The 15,363-nt window shown below is 37.3% G+C and overlaps 1 protein-coding gene across 3 annotated transcripts in view; it reads left to right on the forward strand.

Annotated features, from left to right (window-relative positions):
- MIB1 (mindbomb E3 ubiquitin protein ligase 1) overlaps positions 1-15,363 on the forward strand; it is a 73,511-nt gene that overhangs the window by 47,229 nt on the left and 10,919 nt on the right. For 2 of the 3 annotated variants that reach the window (XM_027881769.1, XM_027881768.1), the window contains exons 13-16: positions 6,578-6,710; positions 7,094-7,180; positions 9,946-10,107; positions 14,997-15,178. In XM_027881769.1, coding sequence (XP_027737570.1) covers positions 6,578-6,710; positions 7,094-7,180; positions 9,946-10,107; positions 14,997-15,178 — 564 coding nt within the window. The remainder of the gene's footprint in view (positions 1-6,577; positions 6,711-7,093; positions 7,181-9,945; positions 10,108-14,996; positions 15,179-15,363) is intronic. The other variant, XM_027881770.1, reaches the window with a different exon arrangement.

Below are 15,363 nucleotides of genomic sequence, written 5' to 3' on the forward strand. Positions count from 1 at the left end.
AAGAAATCAAGGGAACTGCTTACTGCATTAATCTGACTTTCATGTTTACAAAATTGGCTTGTGGCAAGACTAATAACTGCACATTCAAAATATGCGGAGGGATTTTCATATTCATAGGGAATATATGCAATGTTTTCTTTAAAAAAAAAAAAACAAACCCACAACTAAAATTTAGCCATTTGAATACATCAATAAGCAATCCAAATACTTCAAGACTTTTTCTATATTTTCCAGAAAATATCCTTGCTTGGGAGAAGGAAGAATGAAAAAGCTGAAAATATCTCAATCTAAAATGGAACTGATTAAATGGAAATATCATCTCAATGAATACTGATGTAATTAGTAGTTACAATGTTCAGTACTGTAGGGTAGAGAGTGTATTGCAAAGTCCTGAGCAGACCACTGTCTTGGATTGATACTTCCATTGCGTCCTCTTTTTGTGTTGATTTTGTCCTGTGCTCGGTAGCTGCTTACTCTGTAACTAGGGTACTACACCCTTTTGCAGTGTAGTTTTCTGATAAAAGTCACATTTTTTCTTTTCTCTTTGATTTCATAATTATACACTGAAGACAAAATCATTGTGCGAGGTCTAAGCTAATGCAGAATACATTTTTGTGTATTTTGTGTAAATTTATATACCTCATCATTTCTTTAGTTTCATGGGTATTGAAATTGATTTTTCAAAACTGAGAGATGCTTGAAAATCTGAAAATTGTCAAGAATGAAGAAATAGCCTCTCTACTTAAACTCTTATTAACTAGGCCATGTGCACTATTAAACTCCAATTTCAGGATACAACATGCTTAGTAATACCAGTCTAAGGTATTAATCTATTCCTTGTTACTTGTTCCTGAGGGGATAGATACTTCCTTCTTCTTTCTTCCAGTGTAACACTCTGTACTGCAAAGTGAGTGTGGTGTGAACCAAATCAGGGAACTAACTTGGCTTGAAGTCGTGTGCTGACGTGCTCTTACGGTCGTATCGTTGCCAAAAATAGCACTGTCCTGCTCCCGTGTTACTTCTTGCACTATGTTGGTACAAATATTTCTTTGGCCTCACAGTGAGCAGGCTTGGAGTACTATTCTGTATGAGAAATAATCCAACAGGAAGGGGTGACCTTTTAGATGCTGTGTCGGGACCACTTTTGGAGGGAGTTTTCAGAGCAGGACAAGAAGGGGATTAGTTAAAAGTAGTTTTGCTTCTGTTGTTTTGTAAGATAAATGTCAGGCTATATAGCCGTAAAAGAAAACTTTGCTGTAGAAGCTGTCTTTAAATCTGATCTGTTCCCTCAACTGTGTGAGGAGCTAACAGGAGGTGGGTGAACAAGCTTTAGCTCAGCCAGGGTTGGGAGTCAGTGGAGAGGAGTATGTGGGGGTGAAGGGTGGTGTATTTGTGTGGGGAGTACTTCAAGCCAGGATTACTGTAAAATATATTATGAAAGCACATCACACTGAGACTGTGGAAGCCTGACCTGGGGGAGGAGAATGGCAGGGAAGTAGAGGAACCTGTAGTAGAAAGTGCAGTGAGTCATTACAACCCCTGGTGATATGATTACTGATAAGTTTATGCTGATCTAAGACTTTACTCCTGTCTGCCCTCCCTGCAACTCTGGCTTTATCATGTCCTTACTCATACTGCTTCTAGTGCTCATGAAGTTGCAGGGTAAGCTGAATTATCTCGTTGATCTGTCTGAAAGCAAAGTTACCAAATCAAGAGTCTGGCAGGTTGTTTCACTCACTAGAGAGTGGTGTGCCTATGAAGCCAGCATAATGCAGGAATTGAAGTGCAGGGCAAAGTGGGATTGTGTCTTTCAGTAGCAATGTAAGTTAAACGTGCTTGTGGAGATTGTGAAGTAGCCTTTCTAATTTTTTATACCTAAGGTCTGTTCTTATAAAAAACCCAAAAGGCCAAACAAACCAACCCACCCCACCACCATCCAGCAAACCCTCAACCTTCCCCATTTACATAATTCTGCAGTCAAATTGCAGTTGGTAGCAGAGAATCTTCTCTAGTTTTAATTCATGTATTTTTTTTAAGCAGGGTGGAAGGGTGCCTTTGCAGTTAAGACTGCTAAATCTGGAATCATTTTTATACAATGAAGTGCTAGCTTCATCTTGCTTACAAGTACATTCATCTTGTAGATTTTTCCAAATAAGTCTGTTATTGTATGTCACATTCTCAGGTAATGCTGATGAGCATCTGTAAAAATTCTGAGTAAAATACTGCATAAAAAAATTTATATGTAGGTTGATAATGAATAATATACCATATGCTAACTTCATCATAACAATTATTTTTTCTTTTTGTATATCTAATGTTGGTGACTGGTGTTAAAACAAGTGCTCCGTGCAGCTAAAAATTAATTAGGATACTGTTCAGATCTGTGATGCATTTTTTTTAATTGCAAATAAAATTCACGCTGTTGAATTTCCATGGCAAGAGTTGGAATGAGATGATCTTTAAGGTCTCTTCCAACCCAAACCATTCTGTGTTAAGCTGTAGTTCCAGAATCTCTAAAAACATGAATTTAAAAAGAAAAAAAAAAAAGTATTACTTGTATAGCAATGTCAAATTAAAGAGGCATGCAACAGCAACATTTGCTGTTATTCTCAAATTAAATGTAGCAGTGTATTAATGGGTGTTCTTTCTACCAAATCACTTGTTAGAGCCTGGGCTGTCATTTTATGGGGATCAATTATGGTGGGCTGTGTAAGTTACTGTACCCCCAACAATCTTTTTCAGCTTCCTGCTAAGCTGAAAATACTGCAGAACAACAAATACCATAACTTACCCCTTTCAAAGTTTTTTTTCATTAGGGATGCTTTAGTAATAGTACATAAATAGCATAGTGATGGCATAATTTCAGTGTTTCAATATGAGTTTTAACCATTTTACCAATAATCTTTGCAGCTACTCAATCAGCCATGTAATCTGTAACAGCTGAATGCATTGAAGATCATAGTCTGAAAAGTTTTCTTCAGCTGTTTTCATGATCAGGGCTACCATTAGATTTGCTTATTTCTTGATCTTTTCAGCACAGCTACAGTGAAAGTAGCCTGTAGTCTGTTTTAGTGTATTCGAGATGAAATCAAGTTTTCAGGACCACATCTGTGTTATGATCCTAAAAGCAGAGCAGTACAACCCAAATTCTTTAATGCTTCATGGGAAAAGTGAATCAAGAGTTACTATGCAATTGGCAACATTAATTCAGCTAATGGCACTTTTTATGATACAATGCATGCCTGTTCCAGTGAGTGCTGCTCTGAATGGTAGCCACTTAGCTGTCAAAATTTTGGCAGCAGCTCCAGAAAATCCTACAAAAATTGAAAGAAACTACCTCTCAGCTAGTGAAGAAGAGGGTGCAGCCACTGAGCATCAAAAAGAATTTGCTATTGTAGCATATTAATATCTTGCAGAATTTTAAGGTGTCATTCCATGAAACAGTCCTTCTGTCCTACTGCCCACGAATATAGCATGGTCTGAAAGAGAGATATGCAGACTTTTCTTGCGTACATAGAAACAACTGAGTAGTTGCTGTGGTAAGTAAGATATAAGTCTGTTCCACACAGAAGCCATTTTTTTGTTTTGGTGGTCCTTCTGTTTTTCCAGTAAGACCAATTCATTTTAATAGCTCCAGAAATGTAGCAGGCATCTCATTTCTATGAAAACAAGATACTCCCGAATGTTTTTCAGTCAAACTTAAGATGAAAATTTTCCTGCTATAGACAGCAAATTAAATAGGAAAAGATTTGAAAGAGGATCTGGTAAGGCTAGCAGTAATGCAAATACTAGAATGAATGATTTTTTTTTCATAGCACACAAAATATTGAGTCAATTAGTTTTTTATTTTTCTTTCCAGGATGAGAGGTGTTAAAGAAATGTCAGTAATGTTTCTGAAATATATTCACTTTCTGAGGCATCTGTTAAAGTGTGTGAATATACTTTAAATTTTATTTTATTTATCTCTGGATTTGGCAATTTTCTTATTTCTTTTCAGAAGAAAAGGATATAAAATATCATCTGAGTTGTTTAGAACAGTTCCTTGTTTGGTGACTAGAGAGCTACTTTAAAGACAAGCTGTTTGTAATTAGATTTAATTGTTGATGCCTTTTCTAGCATTCCTCAAGTTGTAGTTGCAGTTGTGAGAAAAATTTCTTGACCTTGGGCTTTTTGTTACGCTATTGGTGCCCCATTTTTTCTCTGGTCACTCACAGTGGTCATACTGCTTCTTTCATTTTTTTTTATTCTGTAAGGTATTTTTTTTATTGTGGGTTTTTTAGATGATCCTCAGTAGGTACGTTAGAGATTTATGGGGTCTGTAGAAACGCTGAACCTGACAGGTGAAGATGTAGAGCTTCCCTGACATGATGCCCTGTAGGAAGCCACTGTAGAAAGACACGTTGTGCTGCTGGTACCATGTGCTCTGTCTCATCACTGGTGAGGTGCTGTGCCCGAGTACAGTCCAGATACAAAGTGAACCACGGTGCTCCAGACTTACTCGCTCCCTAAGGCAGCTAAACACACAGATTTATATCCTAGGTTTGAAAATACTGCTTTATTTCATTACAGAATAAATTATGTGTATTAGTGCAACTAATAGTGTTTTATTTTGCCACAATTCCTGAAGCTTTGGTAACTTGTGCTTTACCAAATTGTATCCTTAATTTTGGAAATTCTTGCATAAATGAATCTCTCAAAGAATTAATGTTGCCAGTATTTGTGTTTTTTTCTCAAATATTCTAGTAGGTTTTTTTCCAGCACGTGAGAGAGCAGTAGAAGGTGTTATGAATAGAAGCTGAGCAATGTTTCACAATGAGCAATGTACAATCTGTTAAGTGTTGTTGCCTTATTTTGCTATGTTATAAGTGATTTGGACTGTGAGGAAGTGAGAAGTTTAGTTCTGCCAGGAAAACAAAAATCCTAAGAGATTGAGAATGGTTTCTGTCTGGTCTGAGGAGGGCAAACCTCCAGAACAGCCTGGCTATGGATTCCCCAAATATCAGCTGGTCATGGTCTCCTGTGGGCCTGTGTGATCCTGTGGCCTGAAGATGGAGTTGGTTAGTTGGGGCTCCTTCAGACATTCAAATTCTAGGGAAAAAAGGAGTGTCGCTTATACTGCAGCTGCCGGAATGACGGTGTATTAAGTGTGAGACTAAGGGTTTATGTTGCATACTCAGTGCAGTAGCAGGAGAACATGCTTAATAGGTCAGGATCTGTTAGGATAGCATCCGAGCAGTGCACTCAAAGGAGTGCACTTTCTTACTGGTACAGAAGTCTACCTCATGGACTCTTCTGCTTTCCAGGAGGGCTCATTGGTTACTCTAAAAGAGAGTTTAGGATTGAAAGCACTTAGGCAGTGTGGATGTTCAAGGTGACAGATTATTGCATTAGGAGCTCAGTTATTGCTTGACAGAGCAGTCATCTTATTCCTACCTGTTGAGAATACGTTTTAGTGAAAGCTGAGAGGCTCATTTTATGAGGCTATTTCTGAGGCTTATTGAGATCCCATGATTCCAATATCAGATTGCTAATGAAGAACTGTTTAATTCAGTTATATTATCTTCAAGGTACTGTGTGACTGTGTGGTTTCACTTGCTTTAGCTAGTATTACTTGAACTTAACAAGGTTGAGTTTTGTGAAGAAACTCTATTTCTTTTGTAAGGAGCATGTAGCTTCAACAGTGGGGAAAAATCAGATGACAGAAGAGGTTTCTTGGCACAAGATAATAGCAGTTTCTAGTTTTCTGTTTGTTTTGAGGAACTGTCGTAAGGGAGCTGCATATGCTGTTTATAAAGATAAGACAATAAGGGATTTAAGTTTGGTTGCTTACCTATTCCAAAAGCTCAGTGAAGACACATAAGCTTAAGAAAACTATATTTCTGAGATTAAGCAATTTGTTTATCTAGCACTGTGTTGGTAATACCCCTAACGCTTCCATCTTCAGACTTCATGGATTTTAATCTGTAGTAATCAAGTAGTTTAATCTCACCCTACCACTGACCACTAGGCACTGCCATGGGGTGTTATACTCAGCCATTATTCTGTTAAGAAAACATTGCACTAGTACTCACTTTATAGTTTCAGCATTTATTTTGTCTGTGCTTAAGAGATTTTACTACATTTTTTTTTTCAGAAACTGAGTTTTAAGTCTTACAGTCCATAGCATCAGTTTATAAAGTGATGATCTTAAAGAAATCTAATGTAGTGGAACTTGATCATTAATTAAGTAAGTTAAGGATGCTATAAAGATTTTGAGAGAGAAAATTAATTTGCCAGAATTTGTTGGAATGCTTTAAAGGTAATTTTTACTGCTAGATAACATCCTTCTGGAAAGCAAACCTGATTGTCACACTGTTTGTTTGGTTTGTTTGTGTGCTTTAATTAGAAGGAAGTGAGCATGAAATTATTGTGCTTTGAAACTGGTGATATAGCTTTTCACCCACTTTCTCTGAAAAAATACTAAAGTTATTTTAGCGACTTTTACGTAGTTCTGAGAATTAATGTTGTTCAGCTGTTGTTGTTGTTGTTCAGTATGCATTATAGGTGTGTTTATACCATCTCTACATGTTTATTTCAGTGCCATGCGTGTACTGTTGTCCAAGTTGCCACGACCATGGATTGTTGACGAGAAAAAAGATGATGGTTACACTGCCTTGCATCTGGCAGCTCTCAATAATCATGTGGAAGTGGCTGAGCTTTTGGTGCATCAGGTAGGACTCTTTTCCTCAGGAGAATTTAAATGTCAAGCTTTGGTTAACCATCTGATGTGAAAATAGTTTGCTGCTTTACACCTGCAGTCGCAATGCAGAAGCAGTGGAGCAGGGAAGGACGTGTTGAGCTCTAAAGGTCAAACTTGCCTTTGAGATTGTTACAATGGCCTAATGGTGCAGAGGGACTGAAAAACTTGATACCTCATTTCATTCAACAGATTAACATCTGTACAGTGAATAATTAAAAGTATTTAATCACTTCTACTCTCAGATCGCCTAACCAGGAATCATATTCAGGGTCATATTCAGTGCCCTAATGGACTGCCTTCTCTGTAGATGAATTGCTGGGATGGTAGTGCCCTAATGCTTTAAATATCTTTCAGGGCAATGCTAACCTGGATATCCAGAATGTTAACCAGCAAACTGCTCTGCACCTTGCCGTTGAACGACAGCACACACAAATTGTTAGGGTAAGTATCTTATTTGCAGTAAGCCATATGGTTAATGGTACTTGCCTAAAGCCAATGGCAGCTGCTAAAACATGGGTACTTCATGAACATTTAAAAAATTGTTTGACAACATGTAGCTGTTGCACGTTTGTGTGATGCATTTTGTTTAATTCAGAAACCTACCAACTTGCACAGAAGGTCAGTCGGCAATATGAATGACACTTCAAGAATGCTAAATTTTTGTACATGTACATTATGGTTTCCTCTGTGCAGTTGCCAATTCCGGCATCCCTCCTTGTTGAAAAAGAAAGAATATGATACGTTCCTCTGTTACTTGTCTGACTCTTGCGATGCTGTAATGGGACCTTCAAATAGCATTTTTGATAACTCTTGGTGCATGCATAATTATTCTTGCTCATAGTTTCTGCAAGTGGTAGTTAAACAAAACGTCTTTTTATGACCTTAACTACTTTTCTGTGTAAGAACATTCCCTGTTCTTAGCTTGGGAGAGCCATAAGCAGTAAAAGTAGTACCTTATTGGAGAAAGGAATGCTATCCTTGTTTTTTTGCTTGCATGGTTGCAAAAGTTAATACTTAACAAAACTTTGTTACTGGCACAGGAAACGGGAGTCCGGCACTGCTTGCCTTTTTCTGGCCTGTGGGCCCTATCCATGCAAGGACCTGTGTGCCTCAGTGCTTGCCTTGCTAGTGTGGGCTTTTGAGGCTCAGAGAAAGCACTCACTGCTGTAGGAGATGTTCCCTATGAGTGGATACATCAACCTAGCCTTGACCCTTCTGTAATTTTTCTGTCTTTGCAGAGAGAGTCATCTTATATGAAAAACTGTTTCTTATTCAGGCCTACAGAGAATTGTATCGCCTCTGCAGACCTGCATCTGCATTTCTGTTTAGCATTTTCTTTTTGCTGTAAGGTTTCTCCCTCTCCAAGGGCTGATGGGTGTGATCCCGTTACAGTGAAACATGTGATACGGCCCTATATCTGGAACTGCTGGCTACCAAAAGAATGGTTTCGTAGAGTCAGTGTCACTTGCATCTTGCAAGTTATTTGACAACTGTATTTGGTGAACTCTTGTGCCCCTCTAAAATGGCCATGGTACCTGGGAATACAATATTAATGTAGCAGATGAGCAGGAAGGTAGGCGAGTAGAACTAGTATGTATATTAGACTTACCTGCTTATATCTGAGAATGTTTAAGTGAATGACCCTGTAGACTTTCCGTACTTCAGATCTGGATTAACTCTGAGAAGTCCTAAAATAGCTCGTGCAGCCTGGCAAAGAACATGTTGGCTCCATATTTCAAAATTAATTCCTATTGGATACCTTCCAGGGCTGGGTTTGTACCCTCAGGCATCTCTGGAATAGTGGTCAAAGGTAGCAGGGTTCTTTTAAAAGCCCTGCTGCCATGACAAAGGATAGTGGTTTGTCTTTTTTAATTTTTTTTTTTTAAAAACTTCTGCAAAGGCTTTGAATTTCCACGGTAGTCAAGTATTTCAGGTTTCCCTGAAAAGAGCTCATTTACAGAATTTCATCCAGGAGAAACAAAGCAGTGAAGAACTGCTGGCAGATGTATGAATATGAGAAATTGGGACAGAGTAAATCCATTTGAAAAGTGTAAAAAGTTGGAAGGAGACTGTTTCAAATATTAGATGGTTTTCTTGGTTTCACTTGTAGACAAAAAGGTTGGGGAAAGTGGTAAACTGCAAATAATTGCAGGCATATGCTTCCTTGAAAATGAGGCTCTGAATTCCTTTTAAGCTCTTTTCCTTTTAGCCTGTTCTATAGTCTGAGATTCTTTGGTTTTGAGATCCTTGAAAGTATGCAGGTTCCAAAGAGGGAGAATCCCTTTATGCATTCCTGTTTCTAGACTATGCTTTTTGTCTCTAATGCTAATCCCAGTTTTGCAGAGTATCTTGAGCTCAAAACTAAAGTTAAAACCTCAGTTGCTGTCTGCAGGTTTTTGAATAGGGACAGGGATAGGATTTAATTTTTAGGGGAAGTTGTTATTCATTTGTCAGCATTTGTTTTGTTTACCAACATGTTTAAGAAGGTCCTGGTGCACTGAGTTATGGAAAGGCTGTATTCAAAGGCAATAGGAATAGGAGGGCCTGTGCAGCCTTATGCTTGCTTTTGTGTCACGTGACCAGGAATGTGTGTCTAAAATTAGCCTTAGAGATGACTCTTACAGTTCATTACTTTTCAAAGTGTTCTGAGATAGTTTTTAAGGGTGTCATTAGTTTTTATTTCTTCTGCTGAATCAGGGTAAACCTAAGTATGTGCCTAACTACATTGCTAATGGGAGAACTGTAAATTGCTGTAAATTAAGTTATAAAGTTTAGCATGGTGTGAAAGTGGTGGTTTTTGATTTACCTAATAATAAAGACTATATACATGTCTACAGCGTTGCCCACTAGTTCTGTTTCTGATATATTGCTGTAATATGTTACATTGTAGACTGTCTTGAAAGAATTAAAGTCTTAGTGGAAAGAATGCTTTTAAAATTATGTCTTTTGTAGCACTCAGAGCACAGGCAAGCCTTAGGCTTCTGCTGAAATAACCTTGATATTTGGAGCAGATAAATGTTTCAGTTGAGAGTTGAGCTTCAGGTTTGAGAAATAAATTTAAATAAACTCAGCTGTAAATTGTAGCAAGATAAAAAAGCAACCCTTTTGGACCTCCTAGAGGATCCTCAACCATAGTTTCTTGAAATTAGTTTTAAAAGGAATAAATAGCTTTTTTTTGCTTTAATTTGGGGTCTTTTTCTTTTCAGCTCTTGGTCCGTGCAGGTGCTAAGCTGGATATTCAGGATAAAGATGGGGATACTCCCTTGCACGAAGCCCTGAGACACCATACCCTGTCACAGCTTCGCCAACTCCAAGACATGCAAGATGTGGGCAAGGTAGATACTGCTTGGGAGCCATCAAAGAACACAGTAAATAAAACACATTTATTTATTCTTTTTTTTTCTTTTCTGTATATTTGTCTCTTTGTCTAGTTTGTCTGGTTCTGTACTGTTGAACTGTTTTTTGGCAGTGTCAGTTTACTTAGACATTCTGCATTAAAATGAAGTGTAGGCAGAAATCACATTGTTATATGTGGCTTCTCACATGTAGTCATTATTTTTGTTCCAGAAAAATAGGGTTATTTAGTTCAAAAATATTTTTACAAATCTCTCTTCCATACTGAACATATAAAGCTGCCAAAATCAAAAGTAGCTTTTTAGGAAGGAGAAATAAACAGTGTTACAGTACAGAATAAAACGGAAGTAATTTTCTGTGATTCAGTGTCTTGCATGTCTTTAGTTGTTTAGTTGCTTCTATAACTTTCTGAAAGTATATTGTGTTAGAGCAAGAACTTCTTAGTTTTGTATGTTTATTTTTATATATCTTTCTGACACACCCAAAAAGCTGTGTGAACCTCATATGCAAAGGTGAAGTTTGTGGTTTACCTGAGAGGCAAAGGAGAAAGAAAATTATGGAGCAATTTGAATTGAGAAAAACAAGAATTTTTTTCTGTAGATATTAAAGATGCACAATATAACGGTAGGTCAGATCTACTGAATCATTAGATACCAGTGTCATAAAATTTTTTCTAATTTTAGCTGAGGGTGATGTTTTTGCATTTCATTAATAAACTCAGTGCATTTGTATTTTATTAAAAAGTCTTTGTTCAAAATAATAATTCCCCTGTACAACAAATGTTTTTCAAACTGGTTACTTAATCTCACTGAAGTACACTGGAATAAACTTTAAAAGAAATTTAAAATGACTGGCATTTGTAAGAATATGATTGTGTCTTTTTAAGTGAGAGGAGGAGAGCAATTACAACACTGTTGTTTCCATGATCTGTGGACTCTGTGAGAGGTGCCCAGAATACTTCGTGTATGTGAATTTAATTCTGAAAGGAATGAATGGGAGATGAATATTTTTTTTTCTCAGATTGAGCACTTCATAAACTGGTTTCTCTGTTGCCCAATCTCATTAGTGGCATTCACAATGAAACTAGAGTTGTTGTGTTAACGGGAAGTGGCGTTTTTTTCCGTCACGTCTTTAAACATCACTTTTGGGGGATTTTATGTTTTAGAGAATTGAGTTCTTTTTCTAGTTTCATTTGAGAATTATCCTTGGTTTAAACGAAAGATGGGTTTTTTTATTTCTATTAAAGTAATAAGAAAAAAAGGAGGGGAAAGATATCACAAGAAACAAAGAAAAAATTCCTCTGTTGATTTTATCTCTGATCACCTAAAAATGTTTTAATGTTTATAAAAAAATCACTATTAGCTACTATGTCCTGTATTAGCTTGATCAAACTGGGGTTTTTTTGCACTTTGTTTAGCTGCAGAGAAAATTTTTCCCTTAATTAAAAAATTTGAGAGGTTTAAGTGGCACGGAGAAGATATGTGCCCTCAGAGGAGAGGTGAAAACTTGCTTATCTTTATTTTATGTGGCAACATGTCACTGGAATATAAAAGATGGAGTTAAGCCTGGCTAAAATATACCTGAAAACTCTTTAAGATGGTCAAACAATCTTGAAAATGTCTTGTGAAAAAGTTACTGTAAAAATTCTATAAACTGGATTTGACCAGTAAACAGTTTTAAATATGAAACCACCTTTGGCCCAAAATTATGTGTCAAAGACAGGATCTAAGCTGTGCAAATATGTGCAGACATCTGGACCTCTGAAGCTATCCAAAAACACATCAGTAATTTGTCTAGTGTGGAATTGCAAACACAAGTGATGGATAATAAAGGATAAATGGGATTAATAATTTAGTCTGGGAACTGATAAGGCTTTCTTTTTGTAAATATGGTAAATTGAAAGTTTGTTTTGGGAGGAGTTTTTTATTATTCTTTATTAATTCCTTTAAGAGTTGGGAAACATGTCAGATTTCATTAGTCTATGTGATAGCAAATCACCTATGTAAATATGTAGTACTTTTGACCTCATTTTTGCTTGGCTAAATTCTGATTAATTTTGGACTACTGTCTTGAAGATTCCAACCTAGTAAGATCTGTAAGGTGCTTCTTTGTAGTACAGTTCTTCAACAAATAATTATTTTAGTTTCAGTTGAGAAAACTGACAAAGAAAAACTGCGCTTGCAGGATTTTAGGGTTTTTTTGCATTTGATAAAGTTGGTCCAACAGCAGCTTCATTGAAATTCCACAATGTTTTACTTTTTACCTTGACTACTGTTTAAAATGCAAAACAATATTTTTTACTGATACCGTGAACTTACTTTGTAAGTGGAAATATATAGAATGAAAATTTTAACAATGATTTTTTTTTTTTAGTAGTTCCTTCTGTTGGAACAACCTCCCCAGGGAAGTGGTCACAGCACCAAGCCTGCCAAGTTCAAGAAGTGTTTGGACAATGCTCTCAGGCTCATGGTGTAATTCTTGGGGTTGTCTTGTGCAGGGCCAGGAGTTGGACTTCCATGATCCTTTTGGATCTCCTCCAACTCAGGTTATTCTATGATAAATCACCACCACCACATTTGAGTTCTTTATTACAGATGCAGTATTCCTTGGTGTGGGGTACTTTTTATCCCAAATAAATGTATTATTCCCAGGTGCATTTAATGTAATTTAGTTTAATATAGGTGTCTGTCACACTTTTAAAATGTTTTTACATGATGCCACTGCCTAAATCCTAACTTAAAAGAAAAAAACTCCAATGGGAGGTGTTTACAGCTTCAAAGGTAGCTCAGTAGCTACAATTACTTAGATGATATTTATACTGTTTGTTGGATTTCACGGAGACTTCTCCCTCACAGGTGAATTGGCTGGAACTGGCCTATGTTGATGCATTTCAGGGCTGGCCCCTTCCAGAGGAGGCTTTCTGCTGCTGTACTGTGCACTAAGGCATAATGGGGCTGGGTTCTTTGTTTGTGGCTTTGTTTTGTGTTGTTCTCATTTTGCGTGCATGAAAAGTTGTAGGTTCCTGAGGAGTGTCACGGGATGCAGTATTGTCCTGGTGTTTTCAAATAACATGGCATGCAGAGGCATTTTAGGACCCAACGTTTTCTAGACTAATGTTGATGGCTGTTTTGTGATGACTGCCAACCTGGGAGCAAATCAGTTTCACTGGGTGTTGTGCTGCCTTGGCTGAATTATTGACATGGTTCAGAGTACCTGGCGTGAAGCTGGATAAAAGCTCTTCTTCACTTCAGCCAGTGCTGTAATTGAAGTGCATAAAAATGGTCTGAATTTGTAAACAAAAATTTTCTGTGATCTGAACACCGCAAACCAATGCGTCTCCATAACTTATTGATTTTCCCGGTGTGAAGTCTTTCGAGCTGTACTTTTCTTACCTAATCATAAGGAAGAATGCAGGATGAGCATCTGTGAATTCGTAAAGTAACCTTCAAGAGTCTTGTAGCGCCTCAGTGATACGTATTGATGTAAGAGTTTTAGTTTAGGGTAAAAACTCTTAACTAAAAGAAATAAACATAAATTGCTTCCCTAGGAAACGGGGTGGCTGTATGATGAGAAGGATAATCTTGCAATTGTTAAGACAGGGTAAAGACTTCTCATACAATCTTGACATGCTGCAAGAAATGAACCTAAACCAAGTCTTTTTCTTCATGAGTTACCTCTGAGGGATTGTATAAATAACTAGAGGAGTTTTGAAGGCTGTTTTCTTCATAGTTCAGACTTCAAGATATGCAGCTGTTAGGGCTGGAGTGACAGGTATCTGGTATTTTTTTATTCCTGTATGCTGTTGTGTCTAAAATAGCACATCTAGTCCTCTAAATACTAAATGGTTGTTAATCCAGACAAAATTACCTAATTTTTCGGCAGGCTTTTAGAAGACCAGATACAGGGATAGATTGCACAAAATGAAAAATGGTGTGAAAAAGTGTACATCAGTCAGTTGGGCACTTAAATAATGGGAAAGAAGTGCATACAAAATCCTGCCTCTATCCTAGCATTGAAGCCTTTGTAATTCCAGAATTCTGCACTTAAAACTCCCTGAATTGGAGCTGTCCGAGCTGTACCAAAGCTGTTCCTTTGAATGTAGTGTAGTGCAGTTTGCTGAGGAATACTTAGTGGTGCCAGCAGTTCCGTTTTTTGTGTAGTCTGTGTTATACTTAATGCATTTTATCTGATCAAGAAAGATCTTGGGAGCAGGCCCAGAATGTTCTGGAGCAGGTGAATCCTCTTCTTGCTGGGTTATGGTAGTGAGCCTTCTCTCTTTGTTTGTCTAGATGGCCCTGTGAATTGTGTGTAATAGGTACAGTAATACAAAAATACACTACTAGCTGTAAAAGGGCAAAGTCCTGTCCTGATTAGGACAGGAGGGACAGTGTTTAAGTCCGTCCAGGCTGAGAAAAACTCGAATTCGGTTTCTTTCTTGGGCAGGTACATTATTCGCTAGACCAAAAGTAGGTGTGTGTTTATTTCTCTGCTTAGCTATGTTTTCAGCCCAAGTGTGGTGTTCGTGGCAGCATTTTTTCTGAACTCGGCAGTTTCAGTGTACTGAAGTGTGTTCTGAATATACCCACTGGAACTTTGCCCTTTACAGTCCTTACACAGAAGGACAGCCCCTTCACGTATGAGTACAGGTCTGCAGGATGCTTCAACAGTCAAACTATTTGCTGAATTTTAGTTCCTTAAAGGAAAATTGAGTATAGCTGGCTAAAAATTAAGCAATTGTACAATTGTTTTAATTTTAGTTCTAGAGATGCTTCCTTGATCTTACAGGTTCATACATAGATGTGTGTATGTGCATGGGTGCATGTCAAGTAGTTTTCCTTTGGCCAAACAATTCTTAACTGTTTAGAGAGTCTTTCAAGTTGCTTATGTATTTGTTTTCTTTCAGTTAATAATGGGACTGGGCACTCAAGGAGCAGAGAAGAAGAGTGCAGCATCTATTGCCTGCTTCCTGGCAGCCAACGGAGCTGATCTCAGCATTCGTAACAAGAAGGGTCAGTCTCCTCTTGATCTCTGCCCTGATCCGAGTCTCTGCAAAGCATTGGCTAAGTGTCACAAAGAAAAAGTCAGGTTTGTATATTCATAAAATACACAGTTTCAAAATCTCTGCTTTCTATAGATTAATTTGCTTATTTAAAACATCTTGCCTTTATTAGCAATAGCATTAAAACATTCAAACCTTTTTATTTACTTTCAATTAATTCTTCATTTTCTATGATACATTGAATGCTATTTACAAATACATTAGTTGAAAT

Source organism: Empidonax traillii, unplaced genomic scaffold (assembly GCF_003031625.1).
Source record: "Empidonax traillii isolate 1590-97213 ecotype Southwest subspecies unplaced genomic scaffold, ASM303162v1 scaffold94:size1391941, whole genome shotgun sequence".
NCBI classification, from domain to species: domain Eukaryota; kingdom Metazoa; phylum Chordata; class Aves; order Passeriformes; family Tyrannidae; genus Empidonax; species Empidonax traillii.